Source organism: Myodes glareolus, chromosome 3 (genome assembly GCF_982192425.1).
Source record: "Myodes glareolus chromosome 3, mMyoGla1.1, whole genome shotgun sequence".
Lineage (NCBI taxonomy): Eukaryota > Metazoa > Chordata > Mammalia > Rodentia > Cricetidae > Myodes > Myodes glareolus.
Window position 1 is genome coordinate 4,263,105 of NC_142028.1, and position 24,355 is coordinate 4,287,459.

The following is a 24,355-nucleotide window of genomic DNA, read 5'->3' on the forward strand; positions in this document are numbered from 1 at the left end:
GATGAGGCTGAGGATGAGTTCTCTGTCTAAACCGTCATTGGACTATTGCTGTGTGCAGAGTGCTAGTCTGGAGACTTAGGGTCACATGGTGGAAAAGAGGGGAGCCCTTACTCTTCCTGGGTGCTGAAGTCCTACAAGAATAGTCAAACTTTGACCAGTAAATATATTAGTTATTACTTGATTATAGTTTCTATTGAGGCTCTAAAAGAGATTATAGCTGATAAGGAAAATTATGTAACATAGTCTGCAAGTCAGCAGAGGCTTCGTGAGGAGACTTTAGAATTGCATGGGGAGTTAGAAACTTATATAAAGTAAAGGAGAACATGTCAGAGAAAAGAACCTGCTCAAAGAGTACCTTTGGGTTTATTGTTTATTTGTTTATTCATATAGAGAGAACAAAAGGCATCATTGCTTATAATGATCAAATCCAACTTTATTTTTTCTTTGTTGTTCTTTTCTCCTGCAAATTTAAACTTTGCTGTTTGGCCACGTTCAGTGCTCACTTGCTTATCTGCAGCATTGTCCTGGGGACTTTGAAACTTTGGCACCGTGGAGGCCGCAAATGATGGAGAGGGCTCATTGCAGCTTTATGTGTAAACAGTGCCCTAGTCCAAAAGGAAGCACAGCGTGAACTTCTGCTATATCATGGCCTATATTTTATTTTTTCTGTCTTCCATATTTCATACCTTTCAGCAAATGGTAACTTACATATAACAGACCACAAAGGGAAAGCTCTTGTTGCTTGTGCCTCATAAACTGAAGTAGACTTTTATTTTTTAGTGTTAGGTTTGTCAAGCTCAATGTTGATCCTGTTACCTGTTGAGTGCAATGACAGTCCTCGCTGCCCATAAGAGAATAGTTCAAAGGGCATGAGTATGGTGTTTGAATTCCAATATGCAAATGCTTGGACATGTGCACACCAGAATGCATTAGAAAGAGGCATGTGCTTGGCATATGGCCATAGAGTTGTGACCAGATAAACACATGCGGGCCGCCCAGATGATGGAATGACATTTGAGCACTGAGCAATAGAGGATAGTGAGTCTTCTCTGAGTTTCCAGCATATGTTCAAATGACCCATAGGTCCTCTGTGTAGCTGAACAGAGTTGAGGCTCAGGTCAGTAGTTTCTTGTTTTTACATTGTCTCAGAGGGCACCTGAGAGACCTTTGTTGAAATATGATTCTCTGCAGGATGTTTTGTTTTCTGTCTGTGGTTCGTGGGTGCCAGTAGCATCCCCTGACCTCAAAACCAGTAAGTGCCATAACCAAAGAACTGTTCTTCAATCTGACTGAGGTTCAGAACTGTTCTCCTTCCACTGCTGGTCCCATCTGATGGGATAGATGGATCAGAAAACAAGCAGGAAAATTGAAGCCTTTTCAATAAGTGTTATCTGCTTAGGGTAACTGAATTTGATTTTTAACATTTGTGGTTTTGAAGGGAGATGCTTAGGCTGCGAATCCATATAATTTCAATTTATGTTTTCTAACAAAAAGGGGAAGATATAATTTAAAACAATTATAAGTTCCTCACAGACCTTAGGTTGTGAGAAACTATTGAAGTCAAATTTAATGCTGTAGTTTGTAATTTGATTATTTAGAAGAATTCTTATCTCTAAATTTAAAGCCTATAGGAGGAACACAGTGATGGTGTCAGTGGGACAGGGTGACCTCTGACTGTGGTGTTTCTGTTAGTGCTGCTAGAGTTAGCTCCAGTCACTCTGTAGTTGGTCAGTGCTCTGCAGTGGATGGTGATGTATCCATCACATTGCCTCTCCTCAGAGTGCCTGTGCTGCAGAACAAGGTAAACACAGTGGAGACCTGTTGGGGGCACAATAGAACTTGACAGTGACTTTATTACTAATCAGGAGAGATGTATACATTATGGAAAATTTTTATTGTATCTCATTGCTAAAATTGTTTCCTGGGTGAAGCACAAATAAGGACCAGCGTGTGGAGATCTTCATAGTGATGGTTTAACCAAGAGCAGGAAAGGACAGTTGTTATAGAGAATTGGCTAAACTTAAGAGAGAACAGAGGCTTATCACAAGTGAGCGGGTCCTGAGAGCTTGGTTTCCAGATGCAGCTACTGCCTTTTTCATTAATGAAAGAAATTCAGATATGCATTCAGAAGTGAAGTTTTAGTTAAGCATGGTGGCATACACTTCTAATTCCAATGCTCAGGAGGCAGGGGCAGGTGGACCTCTGTTTGAGGCCAGCCTGGTTCACATGATAAGTTCCAGGCCAGCCAGAGTTAACATGGTAAGATGCTGTCTTACTCCCCTGCTGCCCCAAAGATGAAGTTTTGTTGAAAGGTAGCCACGCGTAGTTGTTTGTATAGGACCACTTTTACATTTCAGCATCATCTTGAGGGTGGAGCAGTTGACTCTGTAATGGTCTCAGTGTTTCCTGGTGTTGTTGGTGCATCACCAACAGGTGCCAGGGTCGTGTACATTGCTGCACTTGGTTATTATTTGACCGTGCAAAAATCACAGAAAAACAGGCTCTAGTTGCCATACTTTCAAATCACCATCGAACTTGGGTACAGAATATTGTGATAACTGTGGTGCCACAGGGACTGCATTAAAGAACACAGTGTATGTTGATACCATTGATACTATCAGACTAACCAAGCACTTATCACAATAGTCCCAGCTCCATAGGAGAGCAGTGGTAAGGAAATTAGAGATTTTAACATAAAATATTTTGTAGAATTTCCAAGAGAAAATGAAGTTACAATCAAGTGTCTGCTCACTGATGAGCCAAGAAAGAAAGATCCTGTACTTGTAGGTTAATGAAGTATGTTTGATTGCAGTAGCTGAAAAAATATGTTCAGTGAAAGTAGATTGGCCTTAGGCCATTAGCTTTCAGTGAGAAAGTGCTTCTTCCACAGCTGGGGACAGGAGCATGATAGGGCTAGAGGCGTGGCTCAGTGGTAAAGAGATAGGAGTCCTTTTCCTGAACCCACATTGGACAGCTCACAGACCTGGACCTTCAGCTCAGGGTATCTGACACCCTCTTCTGGACACCAGGGGTACTGCACTCATGCATATGCCCACATACAGGCGTATAAACACATGTAATTAAAAAAAAATCAAATATGTATTTTAAAGAAAACAAAAGAGGTGACTGACTGGGCTCCCTGTGACCCTGACAAGTGCATAGGTGTTACCACTACTGCGTGTTGTTTACTGGATTAAGGATTCAGTGAGAGTAGTATAATTGGGATCTGTAAGTAGTCTGTTAGATAGCTGAGGGAAGACTGTTTTAAGAGGTGGAGACCTCCAATTCCATAGCCTAAAGTGATACCCGCTAAAATGTGTTACTAACTAGCAGTCATTCCATTTGCTCCTGTGGACTTAATATTGTTCATTTCTATGACTTTCATTAATAATAAAATCTCAGCATTCCAGTTTGGCTTTCTGCACAGCAGCTGGGTGCTTGAGCAATAGTAAAGTTTTATTATAGTTGTTGAGTACTGCTTTTGGTCAGTATTTTAGGAATTATATTTTGTGAACACTTCATAGAATAGCTTATAATAAATTTAACCTAAAATTCAGGGAAAATAGTATTTATGTATAAACTAGTGCTGTGGCAAAGTTGCTGCTGTTATACATGACGGTGGTGGTTCTGCGTGGCTCCAGCAGACTGATGTGGCCTCCAGTCCCACCCCTAGTGTATCTCAGCTCGGACAGTTGTCAGACACCAGGACAAGGACTGAGGAAGTTTTAAAAATCTGTTGTGCAATTTAGGAAATTCTGCCTAAGTTGGGGATTACTGATCTCTGATATACAAAATATAAAAGAGAAGACTCTAGTAGCATTTTAGAAATGTCTTCAAGGAAGTGAATAGAGTCAATTGAAGTGTGCTGATGGATTTGTGTTTTCAGAAACTGAACTATTTAGGTCATTACCAGACACACGTGAGGTCGTTTTTGAGATTAGGATCGCCAGTTTTAAGCCTCAGTGAGCAAAGATTTTTTTCCCCCCTGGAAAGCACATGTGAGCTACAGAATGAACTCAATTTTTAGGGTTTTGTGTTTCATTGATCTTTGTTTATGAAATGGTGTTCCCTTGGTTTTTATCATCTTGGCTTATAAATACTTACCACATTTTCCATTTGGCTTTTTGCAGCCCTTAGTTTATCGCATTGCTGAGATGGCTTAGCTCTGGACCAGATGCACTACTCTTACTTTGCCATACAAGCTGCTGAGTGACAGGGAAGGTTGGCCTTCTTGTTAGTTATATGTTTGTTTTTCCTCCTTTCAGGGCAATCCCACATCCTCGAGGGCATGCACATTTGGCAGCACTTGTCAACCATGATTGTGAGCAATTTCTGAGATTTTGTTTCAGTGTAGAAAAGTTTTCAAGAGAAGTTAATTTTGTGTGTGTGTGTTTCATTTGTTTTAGTGCAAATGCAGGGTAGAGCTTTAAAAGTAAACCTGACTCCCGTGGCAGCACACACCTTCTGCCTTTAATCCCGTCAGTCCTGAGACAGAGGCAGGCCAGTCAGGACTACATACAAGTAATAAAACTGCTAGCTAAGTGTGTCGGACCTGTAACCCCAGCACTTGGGAGGCTTAACCAGGGAGATGGTCATGAATTTGAAGCTAGCCTGTGCTGCATGGTGAATATCATGTCAGTGAATGACAGGATCCTGTCATAGAAAGCAAAAGCCAAACAAACAAAGAAAGCTGTTTAAAAGTTTATATCCAAAAAGAAACAACAAAACAACAACTTGGTATCCATCTAGAGGAGAAAAAAAAAACTTAAATGTATTTCTTCCGATCTGTCTGTAAGTTCACTGTACTTCTCTGTTGATTGTCCAGAAATCCCTGCAGTTAGGGGGACCCAGGAGAACGTGGTGCCTTTCTGTACATTCCCACTATCAGAGGCAGTGTTCGAAGTGGACCTCAGTGTGTAGATCCACATACAGGCTTGTTTACACACACAATTACTTCGGTACAATGATAATCATAAAACTTCGGTGTTTTTGGAGAGTGGAATTGAATGGAGCGTATTTTCATATGGCCTGGTTGGCATAAGACTGCAAATAGACTTGAGTGACCTAGAACACCTGGTCCTCTGGCATCTACCTTCCAAGTGCTGGGATTACAAGCTTGTACCACTGTTCAAGCAAGACTTTCTTCTTAAACTTTGCTTTTAGAACAAAACAAATTCTATAAAAATCAGTTGATCAAAGTAGTGGTGTATATTAAGAATATTTGTGATCGTTTCATTATTTGACTAACATCATCCTAATGTTCTAGTGGCATGATCTTGTTTCTGTATGATGTTTAAAAATCAAGAAAGTTAGACATCAGAATTAAATAGTCATTTAAGAGAAATTAATTTGTATATAATCATAAGATTTGAGACAGCATTTTATCAGGATTTTCTTACTGTACATTTCTCGTGTGTTTTTCTTACCATGCTGTTTTAGGTAGATGATGTGAGCATAGGTGAGAATGTAGAACTGTCTGTAGCATGGCGCTCTAAAGAGTTAATGTGAGTTCTCTGCCTTTATTTTCTTTATCTTAGCTTACAACTTTTCTCACAGAATCGACCATTTGTCTTTTGGAGAGCTTGTTCCAGGGATTATTAATCCTTTGGATGGAACTGAAAAGATTGCTGTAGATCGTAAGTATTTAATAAGTGCTCTTAGAATTTGCATACAGAAAATTGCATTTAAAACCTTAGTACTGGTGTGTTTCCCCCTCCCTGTCACCCTTGGGAAGCTAAAGTTCTACAGCAGATTGAAAAGATTAAAAGACCAGGAGGGTTGAAGTGTTGTTTAAAACACCGACAGTCACTGGAGAAAGTTCTTTTCTTGTCACAGGATCAAGGCTCTCGAATGCTTTTGTAGGAAGCTCCCTGCAGAATGTCACCAACCCCGGAAACCTGGAGTTACTCCAGAGTGGTGTTGTGTGTAGTCAGGTGTGTGTTAGCACAGCAGTCATGTCGCGTGCTTTTAAGCCTCTACTCCACAGGGAGTACTTAATCAATCGCTGAGGATACTTAATCAATCGCTGAGGATACTTAATCACTGAGGGTTATTTTCTTCGTTTTGTAGCAAGTGGTGCATAGCCTGTTTTCAGGTGCCCTTGTTATTTTGAGATAGCGTTTTACCATTTAGATCAGACTGGCCTGGAAGTAGTAGTGTAGCCCAAGCTGGCCTTGAACTCACGGCAATCCTCCTGGGATTACAGGCTTGTGTTGCCATGCAGGTTGGTTTTTGGACATTGATTTTTTTTTTTTTGTGCTTTTATTTACCGTGGTGATGTCAGGTGACTAAACATGACCCCTTGAATGGCAATCCCTGAGCAGTTTGTTTAGTTACCTCTGCTCTGACGTCACTTTCAGAGTCTGCAAGTCCAGCTTTGGTTCACTGTGTGTTTAAGATGAACGGCCACGAGAACTGGCTACTGCGGCAATGCCATCTAGGGTTCTACTCTGGAGGATGCTGTCTTTGCCTCATGTCCCGTGCATGGCTGTTAGTGCCTGAACTAATGCATGTGGGCACCTGCATGCCTCCTAACTGGGGCTTTGTTTTTACCAAATATGAGTATATTGTCTTCATTTTCAGATGATCTATTTATTTATTTATTTTACATCCTGACCGCAGTTTTCTCTCAGGCCCCCTCCCACCTTCCCTCTGTCTCCCCTTCCCCCCATCCACTCCTCCTCTGTTTCTGTTCAGAAAAGGTCAAGCCTCCCACGGATATCACCAAAACATAGCATATCAGGTTGCAGAAAGACTAAGCACCTTGCCTTGTAGTTAAGGCTGGACAAGGTGACCCAGTATAAGGAATAGGGTCTCAAAAGCCAGGAAGAGAGTCAGAGACATCCTACTGTTAGGAGTCCCACAAGAAGACCAAGCTACACAACTGTCACATATATGCAGAGGACTTAGGTCCATCCCATGCAGGCTCCCTGATTGTCAGTTCAGTCTCTGTTCAGAGTCCCTGTGAGCCCAGGTTGGTTGATCTGTGGGTTTTCTTATGGTGTCCTTGACTCCTCTGGGTCCTACAATCCTTTCTTCCTCTCTTCAGCAGGATTCCCCGAGCTTGGCCTAATGTTTGACAGTGGGTCTCTGCCTCTGTTTCCCCCTGTTGCTGTTTAAAGCCTCTCTGATGACTGCTGGGCTAGGCACCAATCTGTGAGAACAGCAGAATATTGTTAGGCATCATTACATTGACACTTTTTCTCCAGTCCTGTTTGGTTCTATCCTGGGTCTCTGGGCCATCCAGCCTCTGGGTCTTGGCGCTCTGAGCACTGTCAGGTGGGCTCCCTCTCGTGAAATGGATCCAATCTCTGCAGTACTCTTACCCCAGCACATCCATAGGCAGGACAGACTGTAGGTCGATGATTATGTGGCTGTCTTGGTGTCCCCATCCTTCCACTGGCAGTCTTGACTAGTCACAGGAGATGGCCAGTTCTTACATTTATTTATTACAAACTAAGTCAAGCGTGGGCACTCCCACACCTCTTGTGTCCTAAGTGGGACTTTGTTTTCACCGAATATGTTTTTATTAACTTTTCTTTTTTTTTAAATTGTTTATCTATTATATACTAAAGCAAATGGTAATATTAAATTTCAATTTTGTCATATTTAGTAGAATAGATGTGATAGTATTCTATTGCTACCGATTGATAAGAAGGCATATTTTGTTTTTATTATAGACAACCAGATGTTCCAATATTTCATTACAGTTGTGCCAACAAAGCTACACACATACAAGATCTCAGCTGATACCCATCAGTTCTCTGTCACGGAAAGGGTGAGTGGGTCCTCATTGCTAAGATGATTGAGGGGGAATTTTTTATAGTTCCCCAACTGCAAGATAAGATTGGAGACTTCGTGGGCCCCCTTCCCCATTTTAAAATTTATGAAAGTTTTGAAATGAATTAACATTTTTAGTAAAAATGTATTGGAATGGGTATTAGTATGTGTGTTCTAGCATTGGCAATGACTCTGTTACAAATTAAGCTATGATGGCAGGTACTTTATGAATTTTGGTTTGTAATATTATTCTTTATTGATACAGGCAGCTCCTAATCTGCCTCTATCATCAGGTATTCTGATTTCTTTGTTGTTCTTTGTAAGTCCATTTTTCCTGCTCTCAGCTAGGCCCTCAGTGCAGCCAGGTCTGACTGAATGTGTGCTTCTAGCCTCAGGTAGAAGGGTCTCAGTGGATTCATGGAGGAGCAGGTTTGAACAGCATCTATTCTAAGTTGTATTTCCTTATAAATCAAGTTTGAAATTGGTAATACTCAACTGGTGCCCAAATGACTTCCAGGATGTGTGAGAGCTTTCCACTCCATTTCCTTCATGTGGTAATCAATGTTTTAGGGGATCCTGACTGAGGCCTCAGGGAGAGCAAGGCTCTCTTTAGTCTTCTGAATTAGGTTGTTCAGAGAGCAAGTGTTAAGTGTCTAACTTTTCAAATGGTTCAAGGGGCAAACAAATGTGTATTTATATACATACACACATACATATATGTATATACATACATACTCAGTAACTAGGTAAGTATATATTGTACTCGTCAACATTTCTACATTTGTGTGTGTGTGTATACATACGTACACAGTAACTGGGTAAGTATATATTGTACTCGTCGACATTTCTACATTTATGTGTGTGTGTGTGTGTGTGTGTGTGTGTGTGTGTATACATACGTACACAGTAACTGGGTAAGTATATATTGTACTCGTCAACATTTCTACATTTATGTGTGTGTGTGTGTATACATACGTACACAGTAACTGGGTAAGTATATATTGTACTCGTCAACATTTCTACAGGGGTACGAAGATGTTCTCACCAACAGTATTGACAAATACCTGGGAAACATTGTGTAGGTTTGACAAGGGTTTTGGGGCAAAGTAAGCAGGGGTATAGGTTTATAGAATTGCCGTGGGTTATGGAGAGTCTGGCAGTGTGTGCGTTGCTTCTATTACAGCTGTCCCTGTATTAGAAACCCCTTTCCAAGTACAGTGGGGAAAGGAGGAAAACTACTGCGTGTCATTGTAATGGTACCATAAGACTAGAAATAGCTCAGATTATAAGTCTACCCAGCATAACATCCAGCTATAAAAAAGGATGATGTTTGAACATGAAGTTAAAATAGAAAAGTAAAGCAAAAAGAAATCCATCGTGTAAGGGGTATTTTGTTATAGGTGACTTAACATATTAATCGTTATATTGAGTTTAACAGTTCAGGGTGGGAGAGGAGCTAGCCACTTTCAGTTTTGGAAGCCCAGTTTAATCATTCCTAGTCTTCGCCAATGTTATTGATGCCCTGATTCCCAACGTAGCTTGCTTTATTGTATGTGGTCACAGGGTTTCTATGCCTTAAACATGATATTGAACACTTCAGTGTTTTTTCATGAATTCACTGTTGAAAACTTGATTGGTGGCTCATTTATAAGGTTCTTTGTGTTAGTAATAAAGGAGGGGATTTTTTTACCACATGGTATGTGTTCCTAATGCTTGTAGTTTAATTTCAGATTAGTAGAAATAAAATGACAAGAAATAATTTCAAAGAAACAATACGATATAAACTTGGTTTTTATTGCTTTGTTAGTTGTTAGTGCAGGAATATGCTGGTATGTTTAAGATGACCATTTCCAACATAGGAATAGTTCAGTTCCGGGTTCTGTTTTCTTTCTGAAACAGTGCATGGCCTCCAGTTTTTGCTTCCTAGTGTGGGTTACAGATGTGCAACACCACACCAGGATCAACGTGATTCTTTGAGAAACTTGCCCCACTAAGAACACTAGTATTTGTCTCTGGACAGCCTAAAGTCTAGGGCAGTTAGTCCACCAGGAGGAAAGCAGGGTAAGGCATGTGTTAGTGTGACGTGCTTATTTCTCTTCCCTTCTCTCCTCTTCCCTTGCTCTAAGGAACGTATCATTAACCACGCTGCAGGCAGCCATGGAGTCTCTGGAATATTTATGAAATATGATCTCAGTTCTCTCATGGTGACAGTCACGGAGGAACACATGCCTTTCTGGCAGTTTTTTGTAAGACTCTGTGGTATTATTGGAGGAATCTTTTCAACAACAGGTTAGCATTCATTTCTTTGCCTATTTTCCTTTTAATTTGTTTTGTTTTGAGATAAGCTCTCACTATGTATCTCTCGCTGGGATTGTAGGAAGTAGTGGTCATGCCCTGCTTCTCTTTTTCTGATTTCTGAGTGTTTATTAGACTTAGGTTGGGAAGGTAGTTCACGAATGGAGTGTGTCTTAGCATCTGCAAGGCCCTCACTTTTTCAAGGCCGAGCACACATGCACTCACATGCACACAAGCACACGTACATACATAAAATCATGCCTCTTTTAAAAGACAGCAAGAAATACACACATTTTCAAGTTCTAATATTTGGAAATGTCTTTAAATTCTAAAGCTCCTAAATGTATTTTCTGTCCTGTAAGCACACCTCTCTCACAGGATTTAGTAATGTAAGGAAGATTATGCGGTAAGCCACACATGTCCTAGGTGTTAGTCACAGACACAACTAAAATGGAGTCTGTGTTCTACCACTGACCCGGGAGCCATTAGATACAGTTCACCTACCTTTTCTGAAATGTAATCTGTGGTTTGTAAGTATGCTATAGGGTTAAATGAGGAAATGCCCAGAACATCAAGCTGTTAATTCCCCCTCATTTAGAATTCTTTCCCCAGATACTGTTTGAAGTCATATTTGTGACATTCTGATTAAATCAGTAATGCTTTAGGTTTTAGCCCAAGGCTCTGGAATCCTTTTAGAGATCAGTCTTCAGCTATTGATTACTCTGAGCTAGTGAGTGAGTTATGTTCTTGGAACTCTGTTGTTCTGATTCATATTTCTAGAAAAAGTGAACAGCTTTTCTTACTTTGGTTCATTTAAAACAATATTATTTGCAAAGTTCTGTGAGAAAGTCTTGAAAAGGTCATAACCCTCTCAAGTAGTTTGGGCCTCAGACAGCTGCAGGCTGCTTTGCCACCTTCCGTGGCCTATTCCTCTACGGGTATCTGCAGTATTTTAGTCTTACATAGCAATTTCAAAAGCAGTTTAATTGAAAATTTGAACTTATTTTATCCATTGCAGGCATGTTACATGGAGTTGGGAAATTTATAGTGGAAATAATTTGCTGTCGTTTCAGACTTGGATCCTACAGGCCCGTCCATTCTGTAAGTGACACAAGTGGTGCTGGCTCTAAGTCATGCTGCCAGCGTCAGTCTAAATAGAAAGGGCCGCCCCTGAGAGCCTCGTGATCTGAGATGTAGAGAGTGGAACTAATTCTCTGGTCTTCTCTCTGCTTCCCCCTTAGGTCCCCTTTGAAGATGGCCACACAGACAACCACTTACCTCTTTTAGAAAATAATACACATTAGCACCTCCTGGGTGGAGAAAAACTTTTTGCCTGAAACATAAAACCTTTTCTAATAATAAAATGTTGTGCAATATATTCAAAGAAAAGAAAATATGAGAACCTGGAAACATACTTATTTAAAAAAAGAAAAAAAGAAAAAAAAACAGCCAAGGATAAAAACAAAGCGAAGTTGTCCTATACATGTGTGCCTGTTACAAATGTCCTAGAAGAAATCATGCAGCTAACTGGAGAGGCCACCCAGCCAGAGTGCCAGGCGAAGACGGCAAACGGACAGCACGGAGAACAGTAGAGGATGACGTGAGACTGCATTTACAGAAAAGGCATCATACATGCAAATGTGTGCGTCCTTTTGTTTTTAAAGATGTCAGAATAAAATGTGTAAAACATATGGAAACTAGTCTAGACTTTAAAAAACTGTAATCAGCTCCCATGGTTAATAAAGGAAGCAGGGACTGGCCCTGTGTTACAGCCATATTAGTGCTAAGCCATATTGACAAGACCATGGGGTGTCCAGCACTGGGTTCTGATGGAGGTGTCTGCTTTCCTCTGAACTCCAGTTGGTGACTTTCCTGACTGTTAACGCTTGATTCTTAGAAGATGAAGGTGAAGTTTCTTTCCCAAGGGCAGGTGTGTAAGTGCTATGGAATGTGACAGGTGTCACTCACAGCTTGTACATGGGACGCTGCGGGGAGAGGAAAGGACAGTGTAAAACCATAAAAGTCACTACTAATTTGTGAACTATTGAGGGAGACAGGATAGCTAACACATGGGTGAGGCAGTGTCAGGTCTGAGCAGCACAGGCACATCAGTAAGCCTGGACCAGGGAGCTCTGGGAAGAACTGACCAGGCTCAGATAACTAGAGGGAGCCCTGTCAGGTACTGTTAAAAACTGCCGAATTTGTGTGCCAGCCGGTCTCCTCTCGTGGTTCTTAATGGCAGAAGCATCAGTTCATCTCCAGAGACTAAATTTTTGAGAGAGAAGACTGGGTTTCCAGTTCCTGTCAGACATAAGACCACACAGACAACGGTGGCTTGGAGTGTGGTCTGTCACAAATACTGTGTATTTGAGTGAATGTTTTTACAGATGTAAAAACAGTCTATTGAAAGAGGGTAGGCAGTCAGGTAGGGAGGAGATAGCAGCAGAGCATTCAGCAGTGAGGTGGATGAAAAGTGGCCATTATGTAGAAAACCAGAATTTTTGATTTAAATGCACAGTATTAAGAGTTAAGAGGTTAACTGATTAATAATGTAATAATGTTTTTCAATTTTTTAAAAACAATCCAGGAAATTTCAACTAATGAGTGAGTCTTCTCTGAGGTTTTTGTTTCTTTGTGGCTGTTTGGTTGGTCTTTGTTTTTCCCCTTAGGTCTTATAGCTGGACTAGAAGCAGGACATCTCTCCAGAAGAATCACTAGCGAGAACTGGAATGTTGGCATTTGAGACTGAACGCTGTTTTTTCATGTCTACTGCTAGAAAATACAGTCAGGCTTCAGGAAAGAAAATACTGATTTAGAATTGCCTTCAGTATTACAATGTCTTTAGAAGATTTTAAATTATTTTTAATTTTTCCATGGTTTCTAAGTGCCACATTAAAATCTTATCTTATTGAGTTGTATCTTTTCCATTAAAGTTGACTCTAAGGGAATTTGTTTAAAGCAACATTTTCTTGGCATTGATTTCCATTTTAAAAATTAAGACTTTAATTTTCAAATGGTCAGGGCCATGTTTTTTGTCAGTAAAGAAATGAAAATTCTGGCCATCTGTTTGGGTGATGAAGGCAACTGCGACCAGGATTTGTGGAGAGAGCTTTGGCCTTACCAGGGTTTTCATTCCAGGTCAGAAATCCCTGACTGCTTGTCAGTTACACAGCTTTTCCTGTGCCTGTGATCCCTAGAGCGAGGACACCTGAGTGTCTGCTCGGTACCGTCGTGTGTGTTCCAGTCCTAACATTTTAAGTCTGAGGTCTCCTTTACTTGAAATGTATTTTTTATACTATGTTTGTATTTGTATACCTTGACTGTAAAGACAGAAAATAACTAGGTAAATAAATTACTGTCAAGTGTTGAAATCCTTGACTACCTCCTGAGATAGCCCGGCTCCATATTAGAATGGCAGATCCACTTGTTCTTTTACTTAGGTGAGTACTGGACACTTTTTGAAAAGCTATTTCATTATAGTCAGAATTTATCATCTGAAACAACTTAGTCTTAACTTTGAAATGCACATAAGAAGAAATATTTTGATTTTGATAAATGTGTTATAATTCAAATGCCAGGAAGTAAATTTACATGTAAGTCCTTTATTTCAAAATTCTGTTTATACTTGTACTCTAGATACTTTTTTTTTTTTTTTGTGGTCTAAGAAATACTTGATCCAAACCTTGAGATCCTTAAAAATTCAGCATGCCATTTAATCTTGCGGCTTCTCTTCTTGTTTAAGCTTCTCAGATCCTTTAAAACACTGCCAGGATAATGATGGAGCCTAATGTGGCATGCATCGGCCATTCTGGTGTGGCATGCATCTGCATCCTGGTATGACTGGCATGCATCTGCCATCTTGGTATGACTAGCATGCATTTGTAATCCCAGCCACTGGGGAAGTGGAGACAGGAACATCCCTGGGGCTTTCTGTCCAGCTAATCTTGCTGAATCAACAAGCTCCAGGTTCAGTGAGATGCTGTGTGAAAAAAATGAAAAATGACGGAGGAAGATGCCCTACATTGCCTGCCTGCCGTCACACACGGGAACATGCACATGTAAACATCACACACATGAGTGTCTGTGTACACAGTACTGTGGTTCATATGACTGGGTCTGTAGGCAGTTGACGAGATTACCATCAGTAAAGCACTAAGCGGGGTCTCCTAATGCTATTCTGAAGTCAGCTCTTCTGAGCATAACTCAAGAAGCAGAGAGATCCCTTTCCTACAGGTTTGATGGGAAAGCTGTGGAAGTTCTTTGGTCACTTGGGTAACTGGGTCCTGCATATTTTCAGCAACTGCTGTGCCACTGAGAAGTCCCTGCCTTCATCTGCTTTTTATTAAAATGATTTCTATCCTAGAGAGGATGGGTGCATGTTATTGTACTACATGTCTCTGACCCTCGAGTACTTAGTATTTCAGATAAAATAGGGAGATGCTAAAAACGTTCCATGCCAGAAGACACAGTTCTGCTTAAATTTAATTCCAGGTAAACACAGCTTGCCATAGAAGTGGCCACACTTTGTTATATAGTCTCCAAAACCCAGCCCTTGCTAGGTTTGTTTTACTAACTTTCAGCTATGCTTTTAAAACTGATTGTAGGCAGTGACTTTTTTTTTTTTTGGTTGTTTGTTTTTTAAACACTTCACTAAACATAAGGGACCACCACTAGCTGTCCTAAGACAGCTAGGGCCCTAGTTCCAGAAAAGGTAGCCATGTGAGGCCTGTGAACTTTTAAGACTTACTGATGATTTAGAAACTAGTGTTATAATCTAATGTGGTGGTTTCAGTAAGAATGTACCTTATAAATGCATATTTGAATGCTTAGTCACCAGGGAGTGGAACTGTTTGAAAGGCTTAGAAGGTGTGGCTTTGAAGGAGTGGTGTCAACAGGACAGGCTTTTTGAGGTTTCCAAAGCCCATTCCTCTCTGCCTGCAGACCAGGGTGTAGCCCTTAGGTTCTGCTCCTGCACCATGTTTCCTGTCATGATGATAATGGACTAAATCTCTGAAACTGGAAGTATAAAAGGAAGTATTAAATGGGGAGTCGCCTTGGTCATGGTGTCTCTTTACAACAAAAGAACAATGGCTAAGACAAATGCTATTTGGGAGTTCTCTGTTTACCTCAGTGTTGTAAATTATTTAACTGAGTTAGATGTGGTACTAGGTGAGTACAGGAGTGTGTGAAAGTGTTTTTCTGAAGTGTGTCAGCATTAGTTGCCTTAGTAGCTTTCTGATCACTGTCATCAAGTACCATGTGGGTACAGACTAGGCCAAGACATCCTGTTTGTATGTTCTCACTGGCCTGTATTAATAGAATAAAATATAATGGTTCATGTTGGCATTTTTTCACATGTATAGAAGACATTGTGGTTGTAATCAGCCCTCCCTTTTACCAGGACTTCTTTTCAAGCATATACCTTTATACTTTTAACTCTGCACCCAAGTAGATTATTTCCCCCTATTGCTGTGCATATGTTGGGATTCATGTAGTTAATTGGTCCTGAAGTGGATTTCTCAATGGTGGCAACTTTCACATAGTAACTTATTTTTCCTGTTTAAGCATTGCAAGATAAATTTGTTCCATGTGTCAGGTGCCTCAGAACACTCATGCAAATACAGCCACATTGGTGTGGCAAGAAAGATGGCATCAGCGTGTAGCTTATGTTTTTTTCCCTTTTCCTGGAGAAGGGTTATGGGAAGAGGTGGTCATCAGTTAAAGAACACTGAAAACAGTAATTCAGAATTTTATTTAATCAGAAGTTTAAACTAATATTCAATCCCTGGAGTTCTTGAAATGATGAAATTCAGTAGTGAGTTTTTAGAACTGTTTTTTAAATCCAGTGCTATATTTATTGTATCCATACCTGGTGTCTTTCATGTAACTCAGAAGCATCTTGCAGCTCTCTCAGACCGGACACCTACAGGTGGTTTGTTTTGACTTTTGTCTGGCTGGAGCGTAGTCCCTGACCTTAATCTGACTTGCAGGATCTGTACCAGAAAGGGCTCTCCAAACATGTTCCTCATGAGGCTGAGGAGACCTCAGTACTGGGCACGCTTGAGCCACCAGAATGTAAGCATACACATATTAAATATGTGTGTAGTTTTCAGAAATTTGTGTGACCGTTACTTTTTAGGTCCTAAATGCCTTATTTGAATATTTCATGTTTTTAGCATGCAGAGATCCTGCAATCCTGCATGTCCAGATCTCAAATATGAGCACACCTCGGGTGACGATTTATGAATATGAGGATTTGTGGATGTAGAAAGGTTTTTTATTTGTATTTAAAATATTTAAGCAAAAACTTCACTTTCTCTGTTTGAGTTCTGTGCACTCCATAGTTCCGTGTGTCTGGGGTGACTGAGGTACATCGGCCTCAGGGGCTACTTGCTCTTTCCAGCTCCACACACAAAGACGAAAACTAGAACTTAAAATTTTATTTGAAATTTTGCTTTTCTTACTGGCAAAGGTTGGAGGGTTACCATGGTTCTGATCTAGGAATGTCCCTCTCCTCATAGCCTTCCTGACTGATGCCTGAGTGAAGTACACTTAAATAGGAGGGCTTTGGCAACATCAGCAAAGGAGGAGCGTGAGAGGGTTTCCAGGACAACGATGATCAGAATGCCTTAGGCTAAGGGATGTCAAAATTGTAAGAAGCTATAAACTTTGAAGTACTTCAGACTCCTGATGCATGTACAGTTAAATTCATATTTGGTATGTAGTTATCTACACTATTTGATCCTCTTAGGGTTAAGATGTGGACCCAGGTGAGAAACAGCAGACATTGAGCCTGCTTTCTCTACCTCCCACCCCTCAACTCAACCAGGACTCTAGTGTTTAAGATAGTGGGCTACTTCTATGGCACTGTGAGGGTGTTGAGCTGCCTTCCTCCGCTCACTGTGGTTGGAAGCTTTTGCCTTGGTACTGAGCATGCTTCCCTGATCGGTGCTGCCTAGGCTGCTTAGGCTTCTGCCATATGTTTGTCCATAGCTTCACAGTTGAAGTTAGTTGTGTCCGGAAGGGAAAGCTAAGTATAGGAAAAGGGGTGATCTCATGCTCTGTGTGTGATGTGTAGAGTGGTGGTGTTAAGACATACTTTGGAAGTTAGGTTTTTGTACATGTATGCAGTTAGAGGTTGACTTTCCTTCTCACTGAACCAAATTTAAAAAATACAGTGAAGAAGTAGGAGAGAAGATGGAACGGTAAGTTTGGCTGGAAGCTTGGGTGTGCTTCTTGTTACGTCCTAGTTTAAGACACAGTTTCCTGCCTGAGAGGTATCTGAGGTTCCAGATGACGGGCTGGTGGAATGTTCTTAGGCCTTGAGTGTGCTTGAGGCCCTGAAGTAGGAGATGAACTTATAACAGAAGCTCACAATGAAGAACCAGATGTTCCGAGCTATCTGAGACCTTGCAATGAGGAGGCGCCAGATGATCAGGAACAGGGCGGTGTTAAAGAGGTAGTGAATGTTTCGGAGCCTGAGGAACAGAAACAGAAGTGCAGTTAAGACAGCGCCTGCACACAGCTGTGTTACCTGAAGTGCAAATGTGTTCCTGTCTGTGACCAGCAAATACCTAGTTCTGGAGCCCAGCGATGACTTGCTGCCCTTGCTGGCCCTTTGTAGTGCCTTTCATTTTCTACTGAAAAATCGTGTGTTTTCTCATGTTTTGCTAGCTTGTTACTCTTCCTTCTATTTCTCTGTTTGGAGCTCTTCTTTTTACAAGCATGGTTCATAGGTGAATGTAGTATTTTCAAAATACACTCTGATCTTTCAATATCAAAAATCCTCTCTGGCTAGTGAATTGACTGAGTAAATGCATTTTTGGAGCTAGCCTGGAACTTGAGTTGGAACTTATGTCAGGGTCAAAGGGCAGAAGTTGACTGTGCAGAGTTGTCCTCTGACCTCCACATGCACATCTACACACAATGTACAAACACAGCTTGTAAAAGCCCTTGAAATCTTGACTGGAAGGTACACAGTGAACTTTGCAGCCCGCTTTTCAGGTGTCTGCCCTCTTGGTTGTCCGTCTACCACCTTGACTACAAATCTTAGCTTTTGCAGGAATCATGACCTGAATCCTGTAACCTGTTTGTCAGGAATTTTGACTAAAAGAAGTAGGAAGGGGTTGTAAGAATTGAAGAGTAGTTACATGGTTTTCAAGTTACGTAGTGTGATCTGCCATTTGGGTCTTCTTAGGCCACACCATGATAAGAAGCACAAGAAGAAGCAGACTTGGGCTGAAGCATGGCTCCAGTATTTGTTTCCACGAACACCATTCTTTCTTTTCATGTTAATGGGCTAACAGAGAGTACCTGCTTCAGGAGTGCAGTGAGATCTAAAGTCAACGATGTGTACAATAGGATAGTATGGAATGCAGGGTTTCTAATACCTCACAGTAGGAACTACATCAATGTGGAATGATTTAATTCACATACACAATTCGGTGTAAAGTCAGTCAACAATAACAACTCACACATACCAAGGAAGGTCCCTACCTTTTTAGGTGTTGCTTTGCTTTGGGAATACCAGCCAGATCCTCTTTCAGTAGATACTTCTTAACCCCCAAAACGTAATTTTCAATGTATTCAAGCCAGTTCAACTGGCGCACATCAAAGTTGAATACCTGTGTAGCAAAAAGATATTTGGGGCTTTGCACTGCCAAGCAGTCACCTTGTCCAATGTGGGTACCCAGAGCTCATCAATCTACACTCGCTGACCAGTGAGCCTCCAGAACCTACCAGTCTTAACCACCTCAGCAGTGGGTTGCCAAACATGCCACTTGGTTCAGCAGCAGTGAAGGTCTAATTACAATCCACAAACCAGTTCTTGCTTCACTAAACTTGTTTCCTGTGAATGCTGACATTGTCTGGTTTCCTTAGGGGAAAAAAATCATTTGCCTGTATACTCAGAACTTCCCCATCAACACTACTGGTCACACAATTGTGAGTTCCCAGAGTGCACTGTCCCTGGAGTCAGAGCCACACTTACTCTTTGATCTTCAGGACTCAGCTCTGACAGAAGCATTTCTGTGTTGTTTGTGCTCCATTCCCAACTGCGGTTGACGAAATACTCCAGCATGGAAATGGTTTTCAGGAGTCGGTTCATGAGCTTCGTCATCCTGAGGGAGAGACCAGATAGCTGGTGCAGTGCATCCTGCTCACTGCCTCTTCCTCCACAGGGAAGGGTGGCCCAGCACCATTAAGGAAGTGCAAGCCCTGGTGGGCTCATGCCAGCAATACCAGCACTGGGGAGACTGAGGCAGGAAGATGCATGAGATCAAGATCAGCCTAGGCTACTTACTGAGATCTAGTCCAGTAAAACAGTCTTAAAAAACAAAACAAGCAAACAAAAAAGATATAAAAGTGTATCCCTCTTTCCCCCATTTTCCCATAATTCTTTAGTTTCTGGGGCACACCCATTCTCAGCTAGTTAACAACAATAACAGTTTTTTATTTCTAAAATCAAGCTTTAATCTTTTGTAAAGTACACTTCTTTCCTGTGAGTGAGTATTAGCAATATATCTAACAAGTTGTTCATTCTCTCAATACTCCACTTGTGGTACTGAAGGGGTTTATAAACTTATGTGCAAGTTAGAATTATCATTTCTCCTCCCCGCTTTCCATCCTAATCTTTTAAATAATGGAAAGTGAATGAATCTAACAGTGTCTGTCAGACACTCTACAACCCCACACCCAAACACCCATCCCTTTCTCAGACACTTTAAAACTGAGCGAGTTATTTGCCTGAAAAGATTACTGTTTTGTTTCCATTTTGAGGCAGATGTTTAGAAAGCTAATTTCTTTTCAATTATATATTCTTAAATTTGAAAAACAAAAACAGGATCTCAGGTCTTAGTATATAAACTTTTGGCAGAGTGTTGACCATTAGCACTTGGTGAAGCAAAAGCTAGATGTAATTCATACTTAATGAAGACAGACTTAACGTTCATAATCTACTCTCTTAGACATAGCGCTGACACTTCCAGAAAATACTCTGCTGGTTTTCATAACAGCCTTACAGGTAGCTCTTTGTCCACATTTTTCAGAATATGGTTCATAAGCTTAAGAGGATCAGCATTCAACTCCCATGTAGTTCTGACCAACCCCAGAGAACCTCGCTGTTGCAGTCCCACTGCTCTATGTCCATTTCTTGCAATGGACTTTTCTAGCTCCATGCTCAGACCGTGAAACAGCTCTCCTCTAGAAACCTAGGACTGATGTAGTCAGAATTGATTCATATTAAATATACAGAAAGGTTGTGCTCAAGGTTAAGTAGAAAATGCTCCAGGTAGGTCTCTGAGCTGCAAGCGGTTAAACTCAGCTTGGTATCAGAGTATAGTTAATTCTCTTAAGACTTGTGATGCTCTAGGAATTTGGTCATATTCTTGGTTCAAGTTCCCACCAACTGTGAGACTCCTCACTGTTATCATGGGAAATTTCTTTTTTAAAGAAATTTTAAGTATTCGGAACAGTAGTTGTAAAATGACGACAACAACAACAGAACATGTTCCTCTTAGGCAGAAGCCTTTTTAGTGCGTAAGACACAGTCACAAAACCTGTAAAGAAAAACTAGAACTTATTTTATTCTGTAGATAATAGATAATGGTTACTACCTCCTTTTTGTAGAAGCGGAAGTTAGGGTTTAGAAGAAAAGTAAATGTATGGCTCATGACTAAATTAGTGAAGCCAAGATTTAAATCCTGGCTCCAAATTTGACAATGTCAGATCCTACTGTGTCAAACTGGTTTTATAAAAAGCCATGGAGATTATTGTGAGGCTAGTGATGGATGACCTAATGGGTAAAGAGGCTTGCTGCCAAGCATAACAATCTGGGTGCAATCCCCAGAATGCACAGGGTAGAACCAACCTCCCTTCAAGGTGCCTTCTGACCTCTGCTCCTGTGCAATGGTAGTATACACACAATAAATAAATGTGTCACAAAACAAAACACTACTCATTGTCCAATCCAGTGTGGTTTAATTTCTCCCAAACAAAACATATTGACTTTTCTTGACTTGTGTTTTTCTCTTATTTACCAAACCTTGCTTTGTCCAAGTGTTCCTAACCCTTCAACTTGACCTATTTTGATGGACTTAGAATATCTGCCTGTGTTTTCCTTCTTGTCCCTTCTGTATTGGGTAAAACTCACACAGACGTTTCCCACAGTCATAAATGCTTCCTTATGTGAGTGAGAAGCTAGATGGGCACATGGCCTCTGTGTTGCAATTGTTTCTTGTGCTAGTCCAGAGATGGCTGGATGTGCCAGAAGGCCCTCCCACCTCAGAAGGGGGCTGCTAAGGGACCAATCCTGTTCCTGTTCTGGTTGTTATCTCAGGAATTTCCTCCTGTTGAATGTGTTATGGAGGTAGCTGGAGATACACTTCTGTTCCTGGTGGGTGGTGACAGAGCTGGCTTAGCTTTGGCACCTCATCTCTCTGTTTCTTATCTCTAAGTATCAGAAAACCTAGTTTGTAGTAGTGGCTGTATTATCTTGCTGTTAATATGTAGGTTCTGCCTGCCCTTAGCTTCTCTTTCGATGGTGAAGGTGTTAGAATCGAGGCTTGAAGATGAAAATGGGATCATCATGAGACCTTGTACCAGGATGGCCACACAGGAAGCATTCAGTGTGTAAAGCTGCTGTTATTAGCATGTGTGTACCTGTGTGTCTGTGTGTGTGTGTGTGTGTGTGTGTGTGTGAGAGAGAGAGAGAGAGAGAGAGAGAGAGAGAGAGAGAGAGAGAGAGAGAGGAGAGAGAGAGAGAGATTTGTCTCCTGCGATCCTTAGCTGTAGTGAGGATTAAAGATTTTGGGTTCCATGCAGTGACACTGCGAAAACCATTGTCCCGGCTTCTCACCTGGGTTTCCTTCCAGTAAGCCTCAGATAGAAGTCATAGACGATGGCTGGCACCCGGTGGCTGACAGTGTTCCAATAATAGGTGGTGAAGTTGTTGGTGGTGAAGTCAGCGTTTGGCCTTCTGAAAGCACTCTCAAACGGAATCTTTTCTATGGTTGCTAAGACCTGTAATCCTGGAGCAAAAAGAGGAGGTGATAAGTCTGAGACATATAAGGTAAGTCCATTATAAGTGCAAGCTGTCTGCAGCTCAGAATGGCAGTGTTCACTGTATAGCATCAAGAGTCTGTTTCTAAGAACATGAAGATTTTTATGCCTGGCAAGTGAACATCTGCACAGTTAAGCAATATGACTGCACTCAGAATGTATCCTTTTTGGTGAGGTAAGAGGTTGAGACAGGGTCTTACCTTGACAAAGAAGCAAATATATATATATATCAAATGGAAAGAAGTTATCAGCTATTGTAATTTGATTATTGCCTTTTTGAAAATATATCATCAAGAATCAGACATGTAAAACATAGATAATCCTGGTTAGCTTTAACTCAAAGACAGTTAATTGAAAAGTTTTTTGGATTAGAGTGTCCTGTAGGCACGTCTCTAGGGGATTTTCTTGATTGTTAATTGATACAGGAGGCCCAGCCCACTGTGGACAGCACCATCCCTGGTATGGTGGTTTGAGTAAGAATGGCCCCATAGGCTCATATATTCGAATGCTTAGTCATTAGGGAGAAGTACTAATTGAGAAGGAATAGGAGTTGTGACCTTATTGGAGTAGGTATATCCTTGCTGGAGGAAGGAGTTGGGGGAAGGAGGGTGGTCTTCGAGGTTTCAAAAGCCCAAGCCAGGCTCAGTGCCTCTCCCTTCCTGTTGCCTGCAGAGCTTCATGTAGACTTCTCAGCTGCTCCTATTGACATGCCTCCATGCTTCCCAGCATGATGATAGTAGACTAAGCCTCTGAAGCTGTAAGCAAGTCCCAGTTAAATTACTTTCTTTGATAAGAGTTGCTGTGGCCATGGTGCCTCTTAACAGCAATAGAACAGTGACTAAGATACCTGGGCAGGTGGTTCTGAACTGTATAAAAAAAGTTAAGCCAAGTCTGTATGATGAGGCAGCATCCTTCTTCTGTGGTTTCTGTTGTGCTTTCATTGACTGTGAGTCAGAAGTAATGCTCTATGGAATAGCAAACAGGCCTGCATTCAAGTTTTGGCTTGAGCTCCTGCTCTGCCTTCTCAATGATGAACTGTAATCTGGATTGTAAACAAAATAAACCCCTTCTCCCTCTAAGTTGATTTTGGTCAGTGTGTTTTATCAAGGTAACACAAATGAAATCACAGCATGGAACTTAGAGGTACCTACACTTGAGAGAGCCAAACGCAGGAGATTTTGACATTAGTACCGACCTTATCATCTACGCATCTGCATATTTGCTCCACATTTTCATTTTGTTATGTAATAAACATTCACGTTTAAAAGCTCTAAAATTGATCTCTTGATATTCCCATGGCTAGCTGTCCTTTCCTGACACATTTCATAACACTTTCTATCTCTAGATGATAGTTGTCTTTTTCAGTAAGCCAGCCAGAACCTTTGGGATTATCTTGATCCTCCTCTTTTTTCAACAACTCTCCTAACAGTGCAAATGAGAATATTGGCCCTCCACTTGAAAAGAGTCCAGCATCACTGTTTGCTGTGTTGCAATGGTAGGAGCTGCCCCTCTTCCTTGTATTGGGATAGTGTCACCTCAGACTCTACTGTAGCTCTTGTCCCCCAGCAGTCTGCTCTCCATACAGCATCTAGGATGAAACTTTGAAAATGTTTCTCGGAATTTACCTTCTTATAGACTCCTCTGATGGACCCTCTTATTTGGAGGGAAGCCAAACCCTTAGTTCAGTTGTTAAGGCCTTGTAACATCTGTATCTTCTTACAAAGAAAGAAAATGCTCACCATGGAGACAGCCTTGCAGGATCTGCCTTCATCCTTACTCCTATGCCCATCATTCTGGGTTTATTTACTAGCATTTTCCCTTTGGTTGCTTCTGCGCTAGACAAAGTGGCTCTCCTGTCTTTGAATATGAATAAAGAGCGTTTGTACGATGGTTCCTTCAGCCTACAAGACATCCTCCAACTGTCTCCTGACAAGCCATCTCTTCCCACAGATCTCTGCTGAGATGTCACCTTACCAGAGCTATTTCCTTGGCCTTCACATGTGAAAGCATTCTTTTTACCCCACTCTATGTTTCTTCAAGCACTTAACCATGTATGATGTATAATTGTGCTTTTGTGCCTACTTAGATCTTGAGAAGTGACTGCCCAGGAGTTGGTGCTAAGTGAATACTTTTGGAATGAATGAATGAGTATTTCAGTAATGCACAATAACTTTCTATTTTCTAAGTCTATCTTGACTCTTAAGTTTTTTCACAGTGACTTCAT

The 24,355-nt window shown here is 41.1% G+C and overlaps 2 protein-coding genes across 9 annotated transcripts in view; one reads left to right on the forward strand and one right to left on the reverse strand.

The window, feature by feature from the left end:
• Ergic2 (ERGIC and golgi 2) overlaps positions 1-13,445 on the forward strand; it is a 29,629-nt gene extending 16,184 nt beyond the window's left edge. For 4 of the 5 annotated variants that reach the window (XM_048432712.3, XM_048432713.3, XM_048432714.3 and 1 more), the window contains 6 exons: positions 4,266-4,321; positions 5,538-5,636; positions 7,680-7,777; positions 9,906-10,068; positions 11,093-11,175; positions 11,316-13,445. In XM_048432712.3, coding sequence (XP_048288669.1) covers positions 4,266-4,321; positions 5,538-5,636; positions 7,680-7,777; positions 9,906-10,068; positions 11,093-11,175; positions 11,316-11,378 — 562 coding nt within the window. In that variant the 3' untranslated portion in view covers positions 11,379-13,445. The remainder of the gene's footprint in view (positions 1-4,265; positions 4,322-5,537; positions 5,637-7,679; positions 7,778-9,905; positions 10,069-11,092; positions 11,176-11,315) is intronic. The other variant, XM_048432715.3, reaches the window with a different exon arrangement.
• A 2,362-nt stretch (positions 13,446-15,807) lies between these two features.
• Far2 (fatty acyl-CoA reductase 2) overlaps positions 15,808-24,355 on the reverse strand; it is a 101,054-nt gene continuing 92,506 nt past the window's right edge. For all 4 annotated transcript variants that reach the window (XM_085687404.2, XM_087903941.1, XM_085687406.2 and 1 more), the window contains 4 exons: positions 21,929-22,100; positions 19,064-19,193; positions 18,571-18,698; positions 15,808-17,552 (listed from right to left, as the gene is read on the reverse strand). In XM_085687404.2, the coding sequence (XP_085543530.1) occupies positions 17,390-17,552; positions 18,571-18,698; positions 19,064-19,193; positions 21,929-22,100 (593 nt within the window). In that variant the 3' untranslated portion in view covers positions 15,808-17,389. The remainder of the gene's footprint in view (positions 17,553-18,570; positions 18,699-19,063; positions 19,194-21,928; positions 22,101-24,355) is intronic.